This window comes from Haliotis rufescens, unplaced genomic scaffold (assembly GCF_023055435.1).
Source record: "Haliotis rufescens isolate VD_foot unplaced genomic scaffold, xgHalRufe1.0.p SCAF_26, whole genome shotgun sequence".
NCBI classification, from domain to species: domain Eukaryota; kingdom Metazoa; phylum Mollusca; class Gastropoda; order Lepetellida; family Haliotidae; genus Haliotis; species Haliotis rufescens.
The window spans coordinates 947363-972559 of NW_025963957.1; the positions used below are offsets into that span (position 1 = coordinate 947363).

The window sequence follows — 25197 nt, forward strand, 5'->3', positions numbered from 1 at the left end:
CCCGGACCTTCTGCTCTCCGGACGGACGCTCTACCACTAGACCACGAAGGCGGTCTCTTTTTAAGTGAATGACCAAGTATTAGTACTAGTGATACTATGTCGACATTTCTTAAATTGTATCATTCAAAGAGCTTCTCAACGTTCCCGCGATCGATACACACATGAATATGTACGTAAATTAAGCAACATTAGCTGTGTATTATATCTCCATTCTATCATAATATATACCCCGCACTGGTCACAAGCAACACGAATACCTTATCACGGTGACTCGGCAGTAGGCCTACAAACGGGCGGGGCAGCTATAACTGCAATCCCTACAATAACGATGTTAGGCAAGGTGTTTAGTGTGTTGTAAGTGATCCAATATAGCAGGTGGTCAAACAATCAGGCTCGTGTCACGTTTGAAGCAACTTGGCCCGGCCTATAAATTAACGTAAAACTTTACACAAAGAAAAGTAAACTCTTTCTGGACTGCATGATTTCGGGATGAGACGAATGACTCCCGTATAGAACACATACACAAGAATGTGCGTGTATATATTTGCCCCCAGGAGAAGCATTTCTAACGCAAAGCGCCCAAAATGAAACCGCACGCGCAGGGCGCATGTCAAACGGCTTTCTCTAATGGGCGACACTATTCCGCATAAAACAATCACTACTTTTTCATTTGTTGCAGAATATGAATCGCTTTTTAACAAAATCCAGGTTCTTCGATTAAAAATACATATGAAAACGCATAATGCATTCTGACCATGATAATCCCAGGCTTGTCGCCTCGCCATGTTGCTGACGATATTTGAAACGGTCATGAAACGACGAATACTCAGATCACTGAATGGTCCTAATACCAGAAAACGCTAAAGCCCTTCGGGAGTAACATTCTTTTTTTTGTCAAGGGACCAAATTCCAAACAGGCGGACGCAACAAATAGTTCAGATCGACAGAAGTGAGGTTTCGCTTCCGGAACACACTTAGGCGCCTGTGGGCGGTGGGGTAGCCTAGTGGTTAAAGCGTTCGCTCGTCACGCCGAAGACCTGGGTTCGATTCCCCACATGGGTATGGTGTGAAGCCCATTTCTGGTGTACCCTGCAGTGATATTGCTGGAATATTGCTAAAAGCGACGTTAAACCATACGCACTCACTCACTTAGGCCTCTGTGTGTCAATCGGAACATATGGAGATGACTTAGACAAAGGCTCAGTCTATGAAAATATGGAATTTTGATAGAAACAAGCAACTCCATATAAATTGAAAAGGAGCTCCCTTGAGCTGGGAGATCATGAACCTGTGGAAAATCTAGACTTGCTATATTTATGGCTATAGCATTACAGTAATAGCAGATGGGAAAATTATAATATGGGATTGTGAGACAGACTAGTATATGTGTATCGGAAAGAATAGCCCTGTCGTTTCAAGGGGTCGTCATTCCCTATGGCAAATTAATAACGCCACGTACAATCTACCACACGCGGCATCACAATAGAATAAACAAAACAAGCACTTCGTTGAAGCGACAGCCCTGACGCTTATGGGCGTGGATTTCACTTACGTAATATTTGTGAATGTAGGCTGACTGGATACCACTCGTTGAGTCGGGTAGTGTGTCGGTTATTTTTACCCCCCACCGACAGTCAGCTTTTCCATCTGACTCACATCAAGAGACGACCATGGCGTACGTACACGCCCTGCTGGCTCTGCTGCTGACGGCCTCATCATGTAAGTGTTGTCAGCTACCCTCCAAGGGTGATTTATTTAATTCTAATGACAGCTGAACAAGGGTGATACTTCTATGCACATACAATGCGACGTTTCGGTGTAGATACTAACAACGTTATCAATGCAAGAAATGTGAAGGTTACATGCATGTGGATCATTGATGTTAATACAAGGTTGTATGATGATAGATGGATGTTTACACAACAGATAAGATTGAAGTACATGTATAAAGCCTGATGATAACAGTGAGTGAGTTTGATTTTACGCCGCTTATAGCAATATTCCAGCAACATCACGGCGGGGGACACCAGAAATGGGCTTCACTCATTGTACCTATGTGGGGAATCGAACCCGGGTCTTCGGCGTGAGCGAACGCTTTAACCACTTGGCTACCCAACAACCCCCTGATGATAATAATGAGAGGGAGTTTTCATCGCTTTTGGAATGCGGCTTGACCTGAAAAGGCTTCTGCTCTCATTTTCTGTGGAAAGACCTTGTTTGTCAATATCAGTATGAATGGTGGGTCATCGCATTGTCGTCAAAAACATGGTTCAGGATGTAAAACAAGAAACGAAATTGTTCATATTGTTTTAAAAATACAAGTGTTGACTTAATATTGTGGAGAAAATATTTAATTATAAATTTAAACTGACAAACTAAGCGTTTGATGGACGTATCAAAAGATGTCTTGTAATATGCCACACGCTAGTACGCTATGACAATGTTAAAACATGCAGACACCCGTCAAATATAACGAATATTGTAAGATCGGATGGAAAAGACCACATGTGAACAGAATTGTGAACAGAATTCGTCAATCACAATCAACATACACGTGTAGTGAAGGATGTCAGGGGATTGTTGAATAGGTTGTAATAAAAATGCCATGTCATGATTCACAAAGAAGAGCTATGCACATATTCATATGCACCCTTCTGTCATGAACGGGGTCGTCCCCGTTTGTTTGAAATGCCGACAGTTAGTCCGCATGTTGTGATGGCCCCGTTTTCTCGAAACAAACTTAAGTTGATTCATTTATTATGCCCTGCTACGATTTGGTTGGTTGGTCTGTTGTTTTACGCCGCACTCAGCAATATTCCAGCTATATGACGGAGGTCTGTAAATAATCGAGCGTGGATCAAACAATCCAGTGATTGACATCATGAGCATCGGTCCACACAATTGGGACCGATGACAGTAAGTGAGTGAGTGATTGCATGGATGAGTTGGGTTTAACGCCGATATTGTATATAGGTATAAGGTGGTCGATTTTGTTGGTTTGTTTGTTGTTTAACGCCACACTCAGCAATATTCCAACTCTATGACAGCGGTCAGTAAATTATCGAGTCTGGACCAGACAATCACGTGATTGATATCATGAGCATCGATCCACGCAATTGGGATACGATGACATGCATCAACCAAGTCAGCAAATCTGACCACCCGATCCCGTTAGTCGCCTCTTGCGACAAGCATTGGTTGCTGAAGACAAGGTGGAAATGCTCACTTATAACGAACTTCATATTAACATAACTCATGCATGAAGGATTCGAACACGATACCGAGACCGGGAGAAAATCAGTTAGCCAAGAGTTAATGATTTGGGATTAATCAATGTTATAAAGGCGTTTCAGCTTGATGTAGTAGAAAGCTCGAAGTGATGCAGGTCTCAGACATGTAGCGCTTCAGAGAAACCCACGAGCACAGGTGTGGTGCTGACAAACCAAGAAGACCCGTGAAGATTCCGGGGTAGAATAGGTCTTCAGCAACCCATGCTTGCCGCAAAAAAGGTGACTATGCTTGTCGAAAAGGCGACTAACGGGATCGGGTGGTCAGGCTCGCTGACTTGGTTGATACATGTCATCAATCCCAATTGCGTGGATCGATGCTCATGATATCAATCACTAGATTGTCTGGTCCAGACTCGATTATTTACAGACCGCCGTCATATAGCTGGAATATTGCTGAGTGCGGCGTTAAACAACAAACCAACCAACCAACCAAGAAACAATCAGGCGGCGAACTGCAGCTCCTGAGACGGCCTGGCCAGCTTTGCCCAAGTTCCCCTGGACGAAATATTGAAGTGGCGTGGCATGGGGTTTACCGTCGCGTTCAAGATTATTGCACTTTTCTACGTAAGCTGTGCACAAATATTCTTCTGCACGCATACGTTGGTATTCATCGAGGATGTTACGATAGGTTAAAATCTGTATCGAAATGCCCTTTGCGCCGTGTGCTACTCAATTACGTACGTTTAAAGGGTAAACAGTCTCATAAGAGTTCAGTCCAACCTAATTCGTTACGTGATAAGTTCTTATATAACAACAACTAACCTAAAAGTCCACAAGCATTGCGAAATACCCGCGCATGACTCACCGTGACTCGGACGTTTTGCGTTTGCTCTGTCACGAGCTCGGCTATATTGACATATTTTAGAAATAGCATGCACCAAGATCACTGTGCATCAGGTGATTCTGTTTACATAACTTGTCAGTTTAATCAGTAACCAACAATTTGACATAATTCTGAGAAAAGTATTATGTTCATTCGTTCGGTGCATTTTAGATTTAGGGCAAACCACGTTTAGCATTTAATTAGATGGTGAACAGATTATTCATTTTGCACCAGTAAGGCAGGCATTTGAATATCGATAAAAAGGTAACACAGATTTATAATTTTTTTATCCCGCAAATACTTTCATATTGTTGATACCACGAGAAGAGAACGGTTGTGTTGGCGTTGTTGACGCTGTTATTTCTTTCGATTGCTGGAATAAAAACCCAATTGTCCCCGAGTGATGGGTTTGAGGGAGACTTACACTCAGCCAAAGTAATGTGGACCAATGATATTTGCTCTTGCAATCCGATCCCTGTGCACGTTCATGGGAATTCTGTATTTGCTCGTCGACAAATTGGAGACGCATGTTTGTTTAAGCAGTAAACTGACACTGAGCCCTTGTAATTATGTAAACATACATGTCCTAGGTAAATATATATATATTTCACGAAATGTCTAATACACCGTTCACATGCAAAACATTTACTCACGTTATTAATTTTGCACTTATGTAACTATACATACGTGTCTGTAAGTAAATGTACTATGCGTTCACATGAAAATTAACTAAGGTGTATGATAAAGTATGTAAATGGTGTAAGGTACACATTAGTCTGGTCACGACTTTCAACTTGTATATAGGTTGTTTTCCAATCAAAGTCGAGTGAGAAGAGAGTCACAATACAAAAAATCTTCGCATGAGGCAACATATGTTTGATTTAATCTGTCAACAACTTTTTTCCTCCCCGAAACCCAACGAAAACACTGTCCTGCCGGCTCTGGATGACTTAAAGTTGGTATTGCTGTAAACTATGGTGGCCGAGAGGGGACATCGCTTTCTCGCCGTCAGTTACGGCCTCGAAAAAGCGATAACACGAGACGAGAAAGCGATATGTCTGGTCTCGTGTTATCGCTTTCTCGCGGTAAAGCAATATCCTCTCTTGACCACTTTGGGGGTCGCATGCAGTTAAAGACCCGCGAAGATCATGGGTAGAATAGGTCTTCAGAAACCCACACTTGCCGTAAAAGGCGACTATGCCTGTCGTAAGAAGCGACTAACGGGATTGGGTGGTCAGGCTCGCTGACTTGGTTGATGCATGTCATCGTATCCCAATTGCGTAGATCGATGCTCATGATGTCAATCACTGAATTGTCTAGTCCAGACACGATTATTTACAGACCGCCGTCATATAGCTGGAATGTTGGTGAGTGCGGCAACAAACAAACAAACAAACAAACAGCATGCAGTTATAATACAATGGCCAATATCTAGTCTTTGGACAGGTTTATCACTTCTAATATTCTTCGCCCTGCAGATGTTAACGCCCAGAATGCCTGCAGCGTACGGCTTGACGCGGCGTGTGTGGCGGCCGTGAGGTCCCTCTACACCAACACCTCGGCCTTCTGGTTTGGGACGAGGTACGCGACGGACTGCCCACCTGGCTCGGGGAGCCCTGTGTGTACGAATAACTCACCATCCCGAACCTCCCTCCTCACTCGACTGATGGGGGACGGTGCCACCGACTCCAGGGGGCTAGCCTTCGTCCTCAACGTCACGTACCCCATTACTCTTCCAGGTAAGCGGCACCTTCACTACGGCTTTTTCCCTTTAAGTTTACGAATTCAGGTAGAAGCACATTTAATTTGGCAGATTCGAATCACATATGTTAAGAAAATTATTGGTTTATACAAGTTTTGTTTTGTTTTGTTTGTTTGTTGTTTAACGTCGCACTGAGCAATATTCCATCTATATGACGGCGGTCTATAAATAATCGAGTCTGGGCCAGACAATCCAGTGATTTACATCAAGCGCATCGATCTACGCAATCGGGATCGGACCCGTGAAGATCCGGGGTAGAATAGGTCTTCAGCAACCAATGCTTGCCGTAAAAGGCGACTATGCTTGTCATAAAAGGCGACTAACGGGATCGGGTGGTCAGCCTCGCTGACTTGGTTGAAGCATGTCACTTTACGATATCCAGGATGAAATCCGTCTCCGTTTGATTCTCACTTTTTCTTTACCTTAGACAAAGGGAGGTAACTATAATATGATGGTTCTTAGCAGCGAACGCTAAAATGTGTGAGCCAGAGTACGACAGTTTGTGTTCTCGTAGGTATATGATTGCAGGTGCTAACAGGGGGCGCAGGCCTATAATTAGGGTTTACGTCAATAATCTGCACGAAAAATAATGTTAGATCAACAACACACTGCCCTTCACACATAGTCTATGTCGTATATTTTATTTTCAGCTGATGGATCTGACCGTGAGTACATCCCTCCTGGCCTCCTCCAATACATACTTATACATTCACATATGGGACCCCCTTTTACTGATTATTAGCTAATTAACAAATTTGATTTTAATATAATTTAAGAAAATGAATTTTTAAATGTAATCAGCATAATTTTGTAATATCTTAACCTGTAATTATTACATTAAAAACGAATACAAATCAGAAGTATTTTTTAAATTAAAACATCGTTGTATGTATTTACTGGGGTGTCATTCGGTCATAAGTGTCTTTGTTAAACAACAGGAATATACAACGGCTGTGGGAGGATAGTGTACGCGCCTTTGACCAGACCACAAAATTTCGTCGTCGACCCCCTCGCCAACACCGTCTATCCCCCTTACGACCTGCGCGAGGAACCGGAAGTGACGTGGCCAGCGGAGGAAAACGCCCTCTACACTGTTATTATGTTTGACCCTGCCCCGTTCTACGTGCATGCATTATACGTCAATGTCGCCGGCGGCAGACTACAGAATGGAGACGTGGGTGACGTTTTCTCTATTCAATACAAACTGCCGGAATTTCAGGCAAACGAAAGTACATGTATAACCTTTAAAATTAGACATGATCCCAAAATTACAAACCTTATCAAAACGTTACTGGGCTGAAACAGTCGCCGAAAAGCTGCCAACTTTAGCCCCAAAACAAAAGCATGATTACATATCAAATACATCACCATCGAATAGCCGTTTCTTTTTTGTTTCTAATTTAGCTACCATTAAACATGGGTGTAAACTTTCCTTTCCCCTGCAGTTTATATACTTAATTGACACTTAACACGAGATTTCGCCCGAAACATAACGTGCAGTTTGATTTCCACACTTTTTAATTATTTCTTCCTTTCATAAAGCCCAAGTCACTCTGAGGTGATACAGGTGACCCATTCATCAAAAGAATTTGCTTGCAAAGTCGCGTCCTAGTATCCGTTGATCCATGGATTTAATCCCAGCTAGATTAATATATCGCATGGCTTGCCAGCTCCATACCCTTCCCGTAGGTTTCATCAAAGTTGTAAAATATCTCTATAAACTATATCTACAGAGAAGTGTTGGTAGTTCTATCACGTGAAACGCCCGGGAGGAAAACTAACTACGTTGGGATGTGATGACACGCAATCAACCCGTCATGAAGCCGAACCTCCTGATCCAATTAAAATCTCCTCTTATAATCATAGGTGGACTGACATTAAGTCCCAGAAATAAAGTTATCTTATTTAAAAAAATATATCTACAAAATAAAACAATAAAAATCCAAAATGGAGCCCAGAACAATCCTTAAAGGAATCTAGACTTGCCACATCATTCTAGACTTGAATTGGACTCCTTTTTAAAGTTCTCTCAAGGGTCTGGGAGACCGACTAAAGCATAGGTTGTGGGGGTTCTATTGTAACCCGCACGGGATACATCCGGATGGATAGTGTTGCAGCGTTACACTGATCGCGCTACACAGAGATCGGCAGCCTCACGTGTTTCCGTATCATGAAATACGTGTATCTCCATAGTAAGGAATTCGGCGCCAAACAGGAAATTAAAAAAAAGAAGAAAACAACTTAAATTTAAATCATTTAAACTAATTGAAGCAAAAATATTATCCAGTGTTTCATATATTCATACTCTGATAAGTACAGCCTTAAGCCATTCACTCCCATAGCTACGTGTGTCACCAGATCAATCACCCTTATCACTAACTTAGCCGAGAATTTCATTAGCTGATTTGATTGATGCATGCCATCGATCCCAATTGCGTGGATCGATGCTCATGAAGTCCACCACTCGATTATTTACAGACCGCCGTCATATAGATGGAATGTTGCTGAGTGCGGCGTTAAACAAACAAACAAACAAACAACAAACATTAGCTCATTAGCTAGATAAAAACAACCAATCACTTACATCGCGGATGGGAAGTCCTGTCGTATTTGAAACGGCATGCAAACGTCGAGTATAATTTGATTGGATGTCTATATTTGGCGTGGAATCGTATTGAAAACAAAGATGTTGGCAAATGGGCTCACCCAGGTTGGATGCTTTCATACCTCTGTGAATGTTTCGCCCAGACCAGTTCGCACCCAGGGACGATTCCAAACATGGTTAAGGTCTTGACGCCAACTTGAAAAATAAATATGGCTATATCTCTTTACGCCCCGTTACCTGCAGTGCTAGTTACTTGCAAAAACCGAAAGTTGAAACTTATAGTCCGGTTTTGTTTTCAATCAGTAATAAGCTTAACATATTTATCAGGACAATTCACAAACGAAAGAAAGCAAACGGAAGGTGCTGCTCTCTTCCAGACACCAGGGGAAATCCAGGGCAGAATAAGTCATCCCTTCCTTGTCTATTGAGGCTACACATGAGTACAAGGAAGATATCTATATGTGACCTAGAAAAATATCTCTTCGTGCCCTATAGCCTTGATCCTTGCTAATGCTATCCACCACTTGTATAGATGACAGCGTACGACCTAAACCAATACTCACTCTAACAACTCCAGACCCGTGAAGATCCAGGGTAGAATAGGTCTTCAACAACCCATGCTTGCCGTAAAAGGCGACTTTGTTTGCCGTAAGAGGCGACGAACGGGATCGGGTGATCAGGCACGCTGACGTGGTTGATGCATGTCATCGTATCCCAATTGCGTGTATCTATGCTCATGATGTCAATCACTGGATTGTCTGGTCCAGGCTCGATTATTTACAGACTGCCGTCATGTAGCTGGAATATTACTGAGTGCGGCGTTAAACAACAAACAACCTAACAACTCCAATTTTTTCAAAAGGTGTTGTCGCTATGATCAAGATACTAAAAACCTCTTACTGGTAGTGAAGGTAGTCATCAAGCGTTCATTCCACGCGCTGCTTAATCCCCAAAAGAACATGACATCATCGTGCTATTTTAACGTCACTTGATTTTTCTCATCTACACATGTTATAATAACCAAAACGTATTTGAAGAAAAACCTGAATACGTCACAGTGGAATCCCCTTTTGGAATTCCACTGTGACGTATTTACGTCACGTGTTACTTTAGGTCTTGAGCCTTGGGTATCGTTCAATGACTACCTTTAATAGTAACCTATGGGTACTTCGTTCCAGACGATATTACCCTACTCTGGTCCTGGAAACCCCGTGGATCGGGACAACCCGTACGTCTGGCTCGTGTTTAAGCAACAGAGAGCACTGAACGCCTCCCTGATCCCCCGCGTCCGAATCCCGGTCTACGTGGAAGACCTTGTATCTCAGCTGGAGCTCTCAAGTAAGAATAACATTTAAGGAGATTATTTACTCTTGATTTTCGATTATAAAATATCATTTTAACATCACGAAGCATGCTGCATCTGTCACCCTGTGCCACAGTTACATGTCTTTAGTTGACACACCCGAAGATGCGTGATTTAAAGTTTACTTGGTATGAATCGAATTTTAATACGAAACAATTTAAGATCCCGAGCTGTTATTAACTTAATTGGTTGGATACAATGAGGTCTTACTTTGTCTTTTTGTCAACAATATCAGATGCTCTTTTTTAAAGCATGAGTGACAGAAATATATTTTCAGCACTTTACTTAAATAATCGCCTCACATGCAGCGATTTTAGTAATATTGTCTTGGCAGAATACTTAATTATTTGAAGCGGAAATAAACATCACTCACTCCGTGGCATTCAGATATTCAGAACTGTGCACCAGGGCGGTGGTGTGGCTTAGTGGTTCAACATCTCGCTCAGCACGACGTAATCCCGGGTTGGATTCCCCACTCGAGTACACTGTTTAAAGCCGTGTTATTTCTATAAGCGTCGTAAAACAATATTCACTGCAGAGCTTCAGGTGAGCTGTATCTGCGTAAAATACGCACAACACACCATAAGCCAATTAAGTTTGAGTTGTGTACGTAGAAGTACGAATGAAAAAACAACTGCACTACTGTAACAAGCCCATACGTAATTACCTTATGTAAACCTTTCAGCCTGCGTGTCCGTGTGTCTTTGCAGATCTCTGTTTACTGATCGAGTGCAGGCATCACGAGTACATGCAACATGCAACATGCAACAAAGTGCTGGATCTCGCTTTATATAACTTAAACATGCATCTCTAGATCTGTTGTGATCTTGTGCGATATGTGACACACGTGGGGCATCACATGGACAGATGCTGAAACAGCTTTTGAAGCAAAACATGCAACATGCAACAAAGTGCTGGATCTCGCTTTATATAACTTAAACATGCATCTCTAGATCTGTTGTGATCTTGTGCGATATGTGACACACGTGGGGCATCACATGGACAGATGCTGAAACAGCTTTTGAAGCAAAACTTGTTTTAAAAGGGTCACTCATTGGTTAAAAAATACCCAAAAGACGGGACCCAATGTGAATACCTAAACAAAAACTATCAATACCCAACGTGAATGATAACATGTGGGTAAAATACTGATTGGCTCAAACATTTATCTGGAGCTCAGAACACACTCTATTGTGCACCAACCTCGACTTGTAAAGGCTAGGATGCTACATACTCACATACTTGTTCATGGTTACAGCCCAGTCGTATGGCATCAGCGTGGTCATGACCAACACGGATGAGTTCACCGCTGTCTTCATCCGGTCAGTTAATTTCATGAATAGATGTCCAGTCTTTTATGGGCAGTGTAAGTATGGTCATAATTACTCAAAATAGTAAAAGGTAAAAATATTCTATACCGTTTAATTGTTTCCATTCATTATGGAATGATACATGCCGTGCACTATGATCTGCAACCAACATAGCAGTGTACTATGAAGATCCGGGTTAGAATAGGTCTTCAGCAACCCATGTTTGCCGTGAAAGGCGACTATGCTTGTCGTAAAAGGCGACTAACGGGATCCGGTGGTCAGGCTCGCTGACTTTGTTGAAGCATGTCATCGTTTCCCAATTGCGTGGATCGATGCTCATGATATCAATCACTGGATTGTCTGGTCCAGACGCGAGTATTTACAGACCGCCGTCATATAGCTGGAATATTGGTGAGTGAGGCAAACAAACAAACATCAACCAACCATGACGGACCATAAGCTCCTCAGGAGTCGTATCCCCAAGCTTTAGAAACAATGAGTATAAAGTGCAAAATATCTATTATTAGAGATTATGATTTTATGCTTTTAAAGATCAACATTGTCATCTGGGAAATTTTCTTATTTAAAACGAGAAGAGCTTGTACATCATTTATCCATAACAACATCCGCTTTTCCAACAATCTTTGTAAACAAATGTTGCTAAATATTGTTCCCACGTATATGTTTATGCATTTATTTAGCAGTTATTTTCATAAAATGCTGCAGTTTTAGCAATATAGCGTTGATGACAAGTACTGTATCAGTTTAACATGAATACCCCACTCAGACACAGCATACTGACTGCGAGACGACCAGTCCTTGTTTTAGCCCCTTAATGCCGAGCGCCAGACAGGGTAACAACAAGTACAATCTTTTAACGTATTTTGGTATGACGCGTATGAAACTCTATAGAAGGTTACCCTCTTATCTCAAGTTTTCTACCGGGTACCCATTCATGCTTTACCCACGTCTATATAGCCGTAAACGCTTGCCCTAAGCAAACCATACACAAGACAGTAATAACACTGTCTAGATCTATAGTCTGGGTATGGGCAACATCCCTTTTTGAAGATTCTAAAGCGGAAAAAATATTACCGAAATTGGTTGATAAGAGCGTTTTATCATAGGGTTGTATGCCTTCGCGTAATTTTATCAACGATGGGCACACATCCCTTAAAATATTCACTTAAAATTAAAATGAATAAATTTTAACAATATCTTTATCATCTAGGGTTGAGCAGCTACATTCAGAAAAGAGGTGGGCTCCCGTCACTTCCGACGCGTCTTGATCTCAGTGTATCCGTTGACGTCATCTTTACGGCCCCTGCTATAACGTACACATCGTGCGGACTAGTGTACGAGGGAAGGTTGGTACTCTCATGTCTCTCCTTTGTAACACATGCATGCGGAATAGTGTATCACAAAAAGTGGGTATTCTCATGTCCCCTCTATAACGTACACATCGTTCGGAGGGTGTCTGGTCCGTATTCGATTATTCACAGACTGCCGTCATATAGCTTGGATATTGCGTGCGCCGTTAAACAACAAACAAACAAACATCATGCGGAATAGTGTATCATAGAAGGTGGCTTTAACTCAGTGGAAATGGCATTTTCTTGTGGTCATGTAAATACAATGAATAGCGTACTGCTCCTGTCATACCGTTTGATGATAAAACAGAATGAATAAAACTGCGTGCTAACAATGCCACGTTCAGTGCTGATGTGGTAAGAAATATACGTTCCCATCCTTTTGCACTGCCAGTCTTAATAGCATGTAGGGGTTCTCTGTTACAGCCCGGTGAACGTCACTGTAGATTATCGGAACATGGATCTATTACGCACCGTGGAGACTCGGAACTCCCCCCAAGTCAGCCTGGTTCCCCTTGTGATCAGAGGTCAACCCCCCTCAGTCACACTGAAAGGTGAGTGAACTCAAACCACCACCCATTCGGGGGTGGCGAGGGTGTGGTGGGAAATCTTTCTGAAGATGATTTTGCACACCGAACATCGTGACCGAAGAAATCTAACAGAAAATCAGTGAAAATAATAAACTGACGGGCAAAAGAAAAAGAGAGTATACACTTGAAAATTGGATCAGACTAAAAACAAACGTTATCAATACATCAGTAGGCTAAAAACAGTCGCCGAAACAATGCAAACGTTAGGTCCAAAACATAACTGTGATATCCGAAATAAACGGCTTTCTGTTTGCTGCTCAGGACCACTCACGTCCCACTCGATACCGTTAATGTGAGATGTTGCATCAAAATGTAAATATGACATGTAGATCCTATAATGATTGTAATGAGGTTGCCCAACACATAGTCAGTGGATGCCCAGCTTTGGCACAGACACAGTATCTTAAGTGACATGATGGCTTGGCTCGATCATTTTATTACCGTCTTCGCCATGCTTGTGGTTTTGACTCAGAGGTCTATATATGTAGAATATGTAGAGGGCGTCATGGAAAATGATAAATACAAAATTCTTTGGAATAGTCCCGTATACAGCCTCAGACGTATTCAGGCCAACAAACCTGATCTTGTCCTTTTTGATAAATCCAATGAAATTATTATCATTGATATTTCCGTCCCTTTTGACAAGATGTGGAAAAACATGACAAATATTGCAGACCTATGATTTAATAGCTTGTAAATATTCTTCACATACAAATAACGTTTAGAAATTAGCATAAAATGACACCTTTGAACTGTTCAATAAGTCGCCGTGCCAGAGCTGCTGATAATGGTCTTTTAGAAGAAAGTTTTCACGAATAGATTTTTGTTGCCACAAACGTGCGAAATCCATACCTCGCCAAAACCTGACTTAAAAAGATAGTTTATTAACTTTGTTACCCAGTTTACATGACCTTGTTTATTATACAACATAACATGTAACATTTCCTCGGTAAACGACAATAAATTTAACCAATTAGTTACACAACGAATGACTGCTAAAATCTGGACAGGGTTCTTTCACATTCACCAAGCACTGTATTATTTGATGTCGACATCTTTAGCTTAAAAATTATTGCAGGCGAACCATTGAATCTTATCCAATTGTTTTGTTTCTCCGACGCCCCAAATCTCCGACCCTACAAAAGTACTGGCATTATTTTAGAATCAAACAGTTAAAAGAAAAAGTGTTATGAATATTGCTCCAATGTGTGTATGTTTCTCACGACAGTAACAATTATAATTTTAGCTTGAATAGCAATGATATCAGAGGATTCAAACCAAGTTAATTTGTTGCTAAAGAACAAACCTAAATAAGTGTTACCTGTAACAACCTCAACAGCATTACCATCGCAGCACTACGTTTCCGAGCGAGATAAACCACCTCCATTTTTTAACACAACGATTTTGTTTTGGAAACATTTATTGATCTTTTCCAGGTATTACAGTACTTTTGTAGCATATTTAACTTCTTTTGAAGGCTAATCGCCGTATCACAACAAATATTAAATCATCATCAAATAGAAGTATAAATATATGAACAAGAGCAGAATGTAACTGAACACCAAATGACCATTCTGCTTCTATTTCTACAACCAACCGATTGATTAAAAACAATAAAATAGGAATGGGCTTAGCATGCAACCTTGTCTTACTCCCATGGATCAAAAAAAAATACAGGACATATTATTATATGACCTCACATAACCTGAACTCTTTTATAAAATATGACTGCAACATCTTCCCCATTTTTGAGTGAGTGAGTATGGTTTCACGCTGCCTTTAGCAATATTCCAGAAATATCAAGATGGGGGACACTAGAAATGGGCTTCACTTATTGTACTCATGTGGGTAATCAACCGGGCCTTCAGATTTTTTTGAAAGCATTGATATTGTCTAATATGTCAATTCTTGTGATTCTACAATATCTGCTGTCATTTCTCAAAGTGGCATTCATTAAGGCCAGTGTCATCTCGGTTATCTATATTATCGTCAACAAGAAAACAACACTGTCATAATCCTCCGCCATGAGGCACATTAGAATTCTGTTTGTTCATACAGTAGTGAATATGAACTATAAAAATGAGTCCTTTTAAACCTTAAGAAGATACTTGGGTCGCCTTATGTCATCTGAAAAAAAAATATCAGTGCAATTATTAAGGCCCCTTCTCTGGAAAAAATAATTTATGGCATAAATTCTTGACCTCAGTCTTGATAAGTATTTCTTAGATTAGCTAACTTCAGTAGTTTCTGAGAAAATTGTCACCATTGCAGAGACACTATGCACCTTGTAAAATAACATGGATCAAAGTCCGTAACTGTGTATGCTCAAAATCCAAAAATATGTAGCAGGGGAAGTCATTCTGAAAAGAAAATAATTTCCAAGAAAAGCATGCAAACTTGTATTCATGTAACGTCAGTAGTTTCTGAGAAAACTTCCCGATTGCTGACACCATGCACTGAGTTGAAAAACACGGATCAAGGGCCATAAATCTGTAGAAAAATAATTTGTCAAGTATCTCTCAGAAAATCATGCAAACTTGCATTCATGTAACGTTCCTGAGAAAACTTGTCCCCAGTTCACGCAGCATATGCTTTAAGTTGGTTGGTTTATTGATTGAATTGAAGACAGTCAAGCAGGACAAGCTTGACCGTGATTCTTTCATGACAAGGGATATGGCACGAAGGATCCTCGCCTTTCAATAAATATTCATGTGTAAATCTACTTGTTTATTCTGCAATTCAATAATTTCAAGTAAAGAGCAAGTTTACATGACATACATTTAATAACCTGGTGTTACGAAAGAGAATCTGAAAAAATATGAATTGTTTATGTTTATATTGGTTATAGATATATTTTAGAGCTGTCAAATGGTGTTTGCTTCTGCTGTGAATATGGAACTGTTATCTGGTAATCTTGAAGATATTGTTCTGGATCTAATCAAACTGACACTAGCAACTGTGACACCATCCTTGGATCCATCTGTAAATATAGATTTATAAGTGTCATGTGTGTTTCTTAATTGATTGAATTATTGTATATAAATTAGCGGGTTTGTGTGATTTCTTTTAGTTAAGTTAATGTAGATCTGCATTTTGCCTAACCATTTGCCAAGGAGGTAAAGACAACATTTGGATGGGAGCTACATTTTGAAGCTTATTTTCAGCAGCAGAAAGTGCAGATATGATTCTAATACCAAGTGGTGGAATAAGAAATGCTTTCTTTTTGTTAACATCAACATAAAGTGGATTAAATACTCAATCAAAAGCTGGATTTGAACGATTGGGAAATTATGTCGTGGGATAGTGTAAGGATAATTTCAGACGGCGTTGCTAAAGAGATGGTTCATCCGCTTCCACATACAGATTATGAAAAACGTTTAGGATGATTATATAGTAATCGCGAGAGGGTGCGTTTCCTTTTTACCTATATACAGTATATACGAATGCTTTTCATTTCAGACAAGCAGTACACCCTAATGATGCTCGACATTAACCCCGAGCTGGGAAAGACCAAACAGAACTCCATCATTCATTGGATGGTCGTCAACATCCGGGGTACTGACATCAGTTCCGGTGAAGAGGTGTATGACTGGTTAATGCCGTTGACACCAACGTTGAATCGGCTCTACCTGTTTGCCTTGTTTGAACAGACGGCGCATGTCAGCACCGCAACGGCGAGGAGTTACGTTGGAGCCAACTGTCCTTCTTTCATGGTATTCCGGTACGATAAAATGAGCAATAATACCATTTATTATATACTTCAGTGTGAAAGACTGAGTTTTCTGAAGTTGAGAAAAGTGATATTTTCATTGCAGTGAACATAACACTTGATATTTTACTGCAGTGAACATAACACCTGATATTTCACTGCAGTGAACATAACACGTTGACGGAACTATATATATACTTTTGGTGTAGTTGTCTGCAGGAAGATTAAATTATTTCATTACAAATGTAAAACCTTCAAGCGTAAATTCTCCCTACATAACACATGGGCTACGCCACTCGTGAAAAATGCTCCTTTCCCCCCGTCACTCGGTGAGAGAAACATGATATTTCACTCGACACATGAAATATCCTCTATCATCACCCAGAGGGTCGGAAATAGGTTCCGTGTGCGTGCGTTTGAGACTCTCTCTCTCTCTCTCTCTCTCTCTCTCTCTCTCTCTCTCTCTCTGTGAGTGTGTGTGTGTGTGTTACGCCGCACTCAGCAATATTCAAGTCCGTATTATTTGCAGACCGAAGTGATACACCTGGAATATTGATGGGTACGGCGTAAAACAACATTCACTCACTATATTCATCACGATTATCCTACCATGTATTTCCATTCGTGAGTGAGTTAAAATGTATAGTCTCTATTGCTATTAGTGTTACTACCATTGTGTTAAGAGAAAGAAAGAGTCATTTTAGGGTGGGGTGATAAGACAGTTCCAAGCCTTTATATGAAACGACGAATCAAAGGGCTTAAAGATCCCTTAATAATCTTTGTTTGTTTGTTGTTGAACGCCGCACTCAGCAATATTTCAGTTATATGACGGCGGTCTGTAAATAATCGAGTCTGGACCAGACAATGTTGTGACTGACATCTTGAGCTTCGATCTACGCAATTGGGATACGATGACATGCATCAACCAAGTCATCGCGCCTGACCACCTGATCTCGTCAGTCGCCTTTCACGGCAAGCAAGGGTTGGTGAAGACCAATTCTACCCCGGATCTTCACGGGTTCCTTTAATAATGTATTTGGACTGGTCCGTATGCTAGCTGTATCACCTGTGGTCCTATTCATTGAAAATCTTTCCAGGCTGGTATCTCTTTTGAGGGGAAGTAGGTTTGCCACTGGGTAAAGGGTTTGTTTGTCACGCCGAAGCCCCGGTATTGATTCCCCATAAACGTACAATATATGAAGCCAACGCACTCACTACCCCCCATGGGATAGTGGGCACACTTAAACTGCAGGAAGGGCTCATTACTTTGTGAAACCTCACTGACTCTTATTATTTAAGACGGTGTTACAGTTTAACAGTTTTATCAAAATTTGACCCCTAATATCATTAAAATCAGATATTTTCTCCCATACGAATCCTGTCTACGTGAAGATCTGACGACGCCTGGAAGGACGAACACTTGGAGTGACGCTTTTAACAGTATTCGAGTTATATCACGGCGTGTCAGCTTAATGGGGGAGGAAAGCCCGAAGTGATGCAGGTCTTAGACGTTTACCACTTCTGTGACACCCACGAGCACAGTCTAAATGAATGCTAGGTGGATTAATATTCCTTAGCCAATCAAATGTCAGCTTTACAAAGCCGTTCGGCTTCATCTTTTTGCCACATCGATTGGGAAAAGACGATTTCTGTAAAAGTCCATTTCAACCCCAATAGTACACAATAATGTAGGGTGTATATGCCATGGCGCTTAGAAACGACAGGATGCACTATTTATTCACAACAATATAATGGCGCTCCCTGGAGTTTCTGCTTTCCTTGTAATTTCAGTTCTACTTTGAGACACAGAAATCAGACAAGTTAGTTTGAATCTTTCGCAGACTCGAGAATTTAGAGAAGTTAGAAGCCTCGATGTTGATTTGCTAATTAGAGAGTTCATCTGAGATCATGCAAAGAGGTATCATGTAGGAGTAATGAGATTGACCCCGCAGAGCTCCAGATAAGCTGCGTATCTGCGTAACATACGCATCAGAAATGCAGAAATACGCAGTAAAATCAAATCAAAGTGTATCAAATACGCAACGAACATTACAGATACGCTATAAAATAAAAGTAACCCTGCGTATTCGATTAGCAAATCAGTAACTTATTTTGAAATTATAAACGGGCATTCCGTCAACCTTGCCAAAGTCCACGATGACAGTTACATCATGATCATTTGCCATCACACTTTCTTGTGGAAGTATCGTGGTATTTTGAGTCCTATAAAGCTCTCGAACCCACACGAAACCAGTTTGCAGGGCCTTGATGAATAGTGTTTTTAAATATTTAACTTAAATACCCACATGTGTAAAAACTAGTGCGTAACAGAAATTTGAATACCTAGATAGAATTACTGATACCCAAAGATTTTTAAATGCATGGGTAAAATACCCACAACACCAAAAGCTTATCTGGAGCTCTGGACCCTCCTTAATATTAAAACGGGTAAACGGTGTGGTGTTATGTCCCCAAACAGCCAGGATCTGCTGGTTGCGGTTTCACATTTGGATTGGACATGAATACTATCCTTGGTCTCTCATGCTGTGATCGTGGGTTCTACCAAAAGTTGTACACGGCCTGAGTCTCTGGCCTTCCTCCCACGGCTCGCATAAATACTGTTCAACTCAGTGGTTATGTAGACAAAGTCACGCCAAAAGACTGCTTTATATCATTCAGGCCGCTTCCGTGGTTGATGATTCAATTCCATGGCGTTGTCATACAAAACCAAACGTTAGAAGATCTCACTTGTTATCCCGCCTGGCGCTCTGCATTAATGATAAGAGAATATAACAAGTTTTGGTCGTTAAAAAACGTTAAAAGATAGTCCTTGTCGTTATCCTGCCTGGCGCTCGTCATTATGGTGATAAAACAAGAACTGGTCAGCTCATAGTCAGTATACTGTGTCTGAGTGGGGTGTCTATGTTAAACTGGTATCACATTTGTGCGAACACTAAAACAAACGACACAAGTCAGAACTAGTAGAAATAACACATAGACAACACGTCCCTTTGTAAGTGCAATGACCTTGAACGCGACGTTAAACTCCGTTTCACCTCACTGCATTTAATGATTTTCAAAACTCTGCTATCTACAGGTGCAACTTTAGAGCTGGCGACTACATCCGTGACAACAACCTCTCCCTCGTGGGTCTACGACATCTCAGAGTCATCCCCGACACCTACCAACAGTATATGTCGTACGCCGTGTTCAAGTTCAACATCATGGCCCAAAGTTGCTGGGGGCGCACTGAGAACGCTCCACCTTGCTCCTCTTCCCAGAAGATTATAGTTGGGTAAAATCCTATCTGAACACTGGGTTTAAGTGGGGAACTGTGTATCTCTACAACCTTGCGTGTTTCATAAACGAGGCCAGCGAATGATTTCCGTTATCTTTACCACTGAACACCCCGGTTCAACAAACTCTTCTGGATGTTGCTCTTGAAATAAAGAATAGCGAGTACATTTCGTTTCGCCAATCATTCTCCACTAACAGGCGCCATTTATAATAGTTCATGTCACGCAGACGTTACAATATGAACATATTAAATTCATATATGAATAGTGGTTCTTGTAACACGTAGTATTGGGTTGGGTTCAGGGAAAGTGATGATAACTTCAAAGACTATCCTGGTCTTATCCTGTTACATCAAACTGTTATGTCGCCAGCTGTTGAACAGATTGGTTGGTTGGTTGTTTAACGCCGCACTCAGCAATATTCCAGCTATATGACGGCGGTCTGTAAATAATCGAGTCTGGACCAGACAATCCAGTGATTGATATCATGAGCATCGATCCACGCAATTGGGATACGATGACATGCATCAACCAAGTCAGCGAGCCTGACCACCCGATCCCGTTAGTCGCCTTTTACGACAAGCATAGTCACCTTTTACGGCAAGCATGGGTTGCTGAAGACCTATTCTACCCCGGAATCTTCACGGGTCCCACGCAATTGGGATCGATGACATGCATCAACCAAGTCAGCGAGCCTGACCACCCGATCCCGATCGTCGCCTTTTACGACAGGCATCGTCGCCTTTTACGACAAGCATCGTCGCCTTCAACGGCAAGCATGTTTTTTTTAACTGTTTGGTATGAGTACAGTCTCAAATCAACAGCCAGAAGCTAACGAGGAAAAGGAGTCAGAGAGCAAAATTCTTCACACAGGGGAGGCACTTCTGAGAATTGACCAGAACATGACAGAAACGTATAAGTTCATATAGAATTTGGGGATAAACATTATGTTCACTTACGGCAAACAGGTTCTGTGCAAAAAAGGGTCAGATGTTGTCAATGATCTGCATTGATTTTCAGATGAAAGAACATACACAAAACTCTTTTTGTTAAATGCTGCAAGATAGGGTCATGATAAGATTTTGTTGTTATTGCCCTGGCTATTGCATTGTTTGACAAAATAGATGGATTGCACCTCTAGACACCTTTTTGAACTGGCAAACAATTCAGATATTTCCTGTTCATTGTCAGACTCCTTGGACCTGAGGAACCTCTTCACTTTCAGCTTTTCATGACATTACTGACTGGGATCATACATCTTTCTGCGGGGAAAGGGCAAATGACCGCGTGGAAAACACTGAATGTGTATGATGATGGGACAGACGCTTTCAATCTCGTTGGTGATGTACCAGCAGAACAGGATGGGAAGAACATGATGCAAGTCATTCAGTGTTTTGTGGTCTTCATGCTTTGTTCATGCCAGTGTAGATGAGGCACACAAGGAATTATTCACTAAGAAAGGCAGAGCCATTGATTCCATTCCTCCTACACTATCTGCTTTGTACCAACATGTCCCAAAAGCTGTATTGCAAGCTAGCCACTGTTGTGGACGAAGTCTGGAAGCCGATACAGACCTTTCCATACCAACTGGAGAAGGGTAATATCTGTACCACTTTGGATATGAGCCTTTGTGGACTACACTACCACAAGTCACGCCAAGAGCGCCTGAGATGTAGTTGTAAGTAGTCTGAGATGGGGTGCAGAGCAAGGTGTGACTGTGTTGTGCAACTTTAAATAAGTTCACCACTTTGAGAATGTGCGGCGACTGTGATCACATTTAATTGTTCCTAGCCAACGAAATCATTAGCCATTTACAACATACTTCAATGACTACAACATTTATTCTTTACATGTTCTGTATTCACCAAATGGCCTTAATTGACCTTAATGAAGTTTGTCTTAAAGATATGTCGAAGAAGAAAGAAATGTAAATATTTTTATTAAAAGAAATTCACACTTTAGATTACCTAAATCAAGTCTATTGCGATAGTTATTTACATTTCAGATGTAGTGTTGGGTATTAACATTCCAAATGTTTGTTTTGCATTATATATTTAGGTTGTGGGTCATGTTCACACGAGATATACTAGAATTTCATTTCTCCATGGCGGCCATATGGGAGTTTTTGGGTGACGCCATATCTAATAATATCTGGAATGTCATTACCTACAACTTATTCAAGTTTCCTGCTTTTGTCACTAAGTGCACAACTGACCCTATATCCGTCACGAAACGGCTGCACTAATAGACATACGATTGTGGCAGCGCTAAGATCGGTTTGCTGAACGGGGTACTGGGCACCATTAGCCAATGCTCGCAAGAGTTTGCAAGAGCTAACCAAAACGAAAAGTGGCTACATCACGGAGTGTCAGCTTAAAGTTGAAGCGCAGTAGAGCATAGACGTTTGCTAATTTGCCGGGCAATCGTACACATTCATGTTTGATAGTGGCGAAAAATGACACAAACTAGAAATGGTTATGTGATGCTGACGTATTTGAAACAAGGTGTAGTTGTGTTTTTGACGAAACAGTTTTCTCTGTTTCGGCTACTGTTTTCAGCCTGTGGCTAGTAACATTTACATTTTTGGGGTCATATCCTATTCTCAAGGCTATACTTTCAATTGCCCAGTGGAATATATATTGGATACTTGCGGATGAACCTTAAAAAATTAAAACGCATTTTTACCTAAGCCATCATACTCCGCGTATGAGGGGGCGGCCGGGTAGCCTTGTGGTTAAAGCGTTCGCTCGTCACGCTGAAGACCCTGGTTCGATTCCCGACATGGGTACAATGTGTGAAGCCCATTTCTGGTGTCCCCCGCCGTGATATTGCTGGAATATTGCTAAAAGCGTTTATTTAAAGCCTGTAATAAATTATTACAAAAACAATATCATTCAAGGGTTTTTTTTAAAATGAGAATGACACATGTTGTACTGTCATAATCAAGTTGGTCAGATGTTCATATCTCAATTTGCCTCAATCTCAATGTTACATGTTTGAAAAGTTAACTGACAATGATATAAATATAAAACAAATATGTTGAGGTGAGGAGTTTTTCTGGCCTCAGAGTGGGTGTGCCGCAATATATACCTGAAATAGTTGTTCTGTAACAACATGACGCAGGGATTCCATCTCTTGGCTGTTTTTGTCTAGCCATGGTCGTTCTCTATCCTCATGGGGGTTGATGGAGGCATGAAAGCACTTTCCTTCTGTGTGTCCTGCAAAATTTGACAGGACTGAGCCAGATTTCCTGTAAACAAGAAAAACTATCTTAAGATCACTGTATTCACAATCTCATACAATTATGTAACTTATGAATTTGTAATTTTAAAGGACATCTACCAAGGGAACACATTAAGAAGATACTTACTTTCGCAAACCTCAGTACTCCACCAGAAGTGATTCAAGGAAGCAATTCACGTTAGACGGGTTTGCTGACAATGCAACAATTTGATTTCAAAACAAAGTGTTACTATATCCCTTTCAACCTAAACGAGGAAGCTTGGAGAATAAAAAACATATTTGTAAAATCATAGGTGGTGAGGTGAAATGGGGTTTAACGTCGCGTCCAAGATTATTGCACTTATATAGCGACGTGCATGTACGTGTGTGTGTTTGTGTGGCTGCTTGTACTAGTCCGGACTGATGCCGATTTATAGTGCTTGCTCACGGAGATACCATGCCGCAGTTTAACATGAATACCCCACTCAGACACAGTATACCAACCAAGTAAGCGAGCCTGACCAACCGATCCCGTTAGTCACATCTTACGACAAGCATTGCACGGGTTGCTTAAGAAATAAGGATGAATCAATGAACTTGTTCAATCCAACAGCCTTAGGATCACGTCTAGCATCAGCTTCTTCAAGACAGATAATATCTTCATCAGAATACCGTTAAAATCATTTTGACTGCCGCTTCCACAGATAACCAGAATAGGTCTTCGGCAACCCAGGCTTGTCGTTAAAGGCGACTAACGGGATCGGGTGGTCAGGCTCGCTGACTTGGTTGATGTACGTCATCGTATTCCACTGGATTGTCTGGTCCAGACTCGATAATATACAGACCGCCGTCATATAGCTGGAATATTGCTGTGTGCGGCGTTAAACAACAAACAAATAAAATCTACGCTTAGACTGGTTAGTCCAGCCAACATATAACTTCATAATTCCAGCAAGGGTGGAAACTGACGTTCGCTTGTTGCTTAATGGGAATGGCGTGTAGCCGAAGAATCTTATCCGTGTAACGTTGTGCCGTAAAATTCCCCAGAAGTTGCACCACGTCTGTTCTACCAGTGTAGAAAATGGCTGCCCCCATCATCACACTAACAATCCCAATTCATGTAGAAATAATTTTAACCTGTCAGATATATTTACAACACCCTGTCAGATATATTTACAACACCCTGTCAGATATATTTACAACACCCTGTCAGATATATTTACCACCTTTGAGTTTCTCTTTTCTTGCAGTATAATTGAGGCTGGACGAGGCAAACACGTGGTCGACAGCATAAACAGCGATCTGCGCTGCCGGGTACAATGACACATAATCAGCCGGGTACCATGACACATAATCAGCCACCCGATGGGGGGGGGGGGGGGTAGCCTAGTGGTTAAAGCGTAAAGCGTTCGCTCGTCACGCCGAAGACCCGGGTTCGAGTCCCGACATGGGTACAATGTGTGAAGCCCATTTCTGGTGTCCCCCGTCGTGATATTGCTAGAATATTGCTAAAAACGGCATAACACCACACTCACTCACTCATGATCTTATGACAAGCCTGGGAGGGATACTGGGGAGTTATTACACTCTTGAAACCCCACAGCGAACCTGGCCAAATGTAACACCGTATACCTTATCACGATGACTCGGCAGCAGGCTATGTCTTCAATCTCTTTTTTGGCAACGTGTTTAGTGTGTTGTTAAGTGATTGAATTTTTTTCTTCAAATTCTCTCGTAGCGCGTCTGTCTGAAAGAATAACACTGTCGTTTCACCGGGACCACCATTCCCTAATGATATACTAATAACGTCATACCCACCCACCCAACATCACACTTATGGGCGTGGATTTCACTGGC

General features: G+C 41.3%; 1 protein-coding gene across 1 annotated transcript; it reads left to right on the forward strand.

Annotated features, from left to right (window-relative positions):
- Positions 1-1540: 1540 nt before the first annotated feature.
- LOC124141464 lies at positions 1541-20284 on the forward strand. The gene is made up of 10 exons (XM_046509491.2): positions 1541-1719; positions 5592-5852; positions 6526-6540; positions 6814-7049; positions 9659-9818; positions 11102-11209; positions 12385-12520; positions 12950-13077; positions 16573-16834; positions 19920-20284. The coding sequence occupies exons 1-10, from the start codon at positions 1671-1673 to the stop codon at positions 20119-20121; spliced, it is 1557 nt and encodes a 518-aa protein (XP_046365447.2). The 5' UTR covers positions 1541-1670; the 3' UTR covers positions 20122-20284.
- Positions 20285-25197: the final 4913 nt, after the last annotated feature.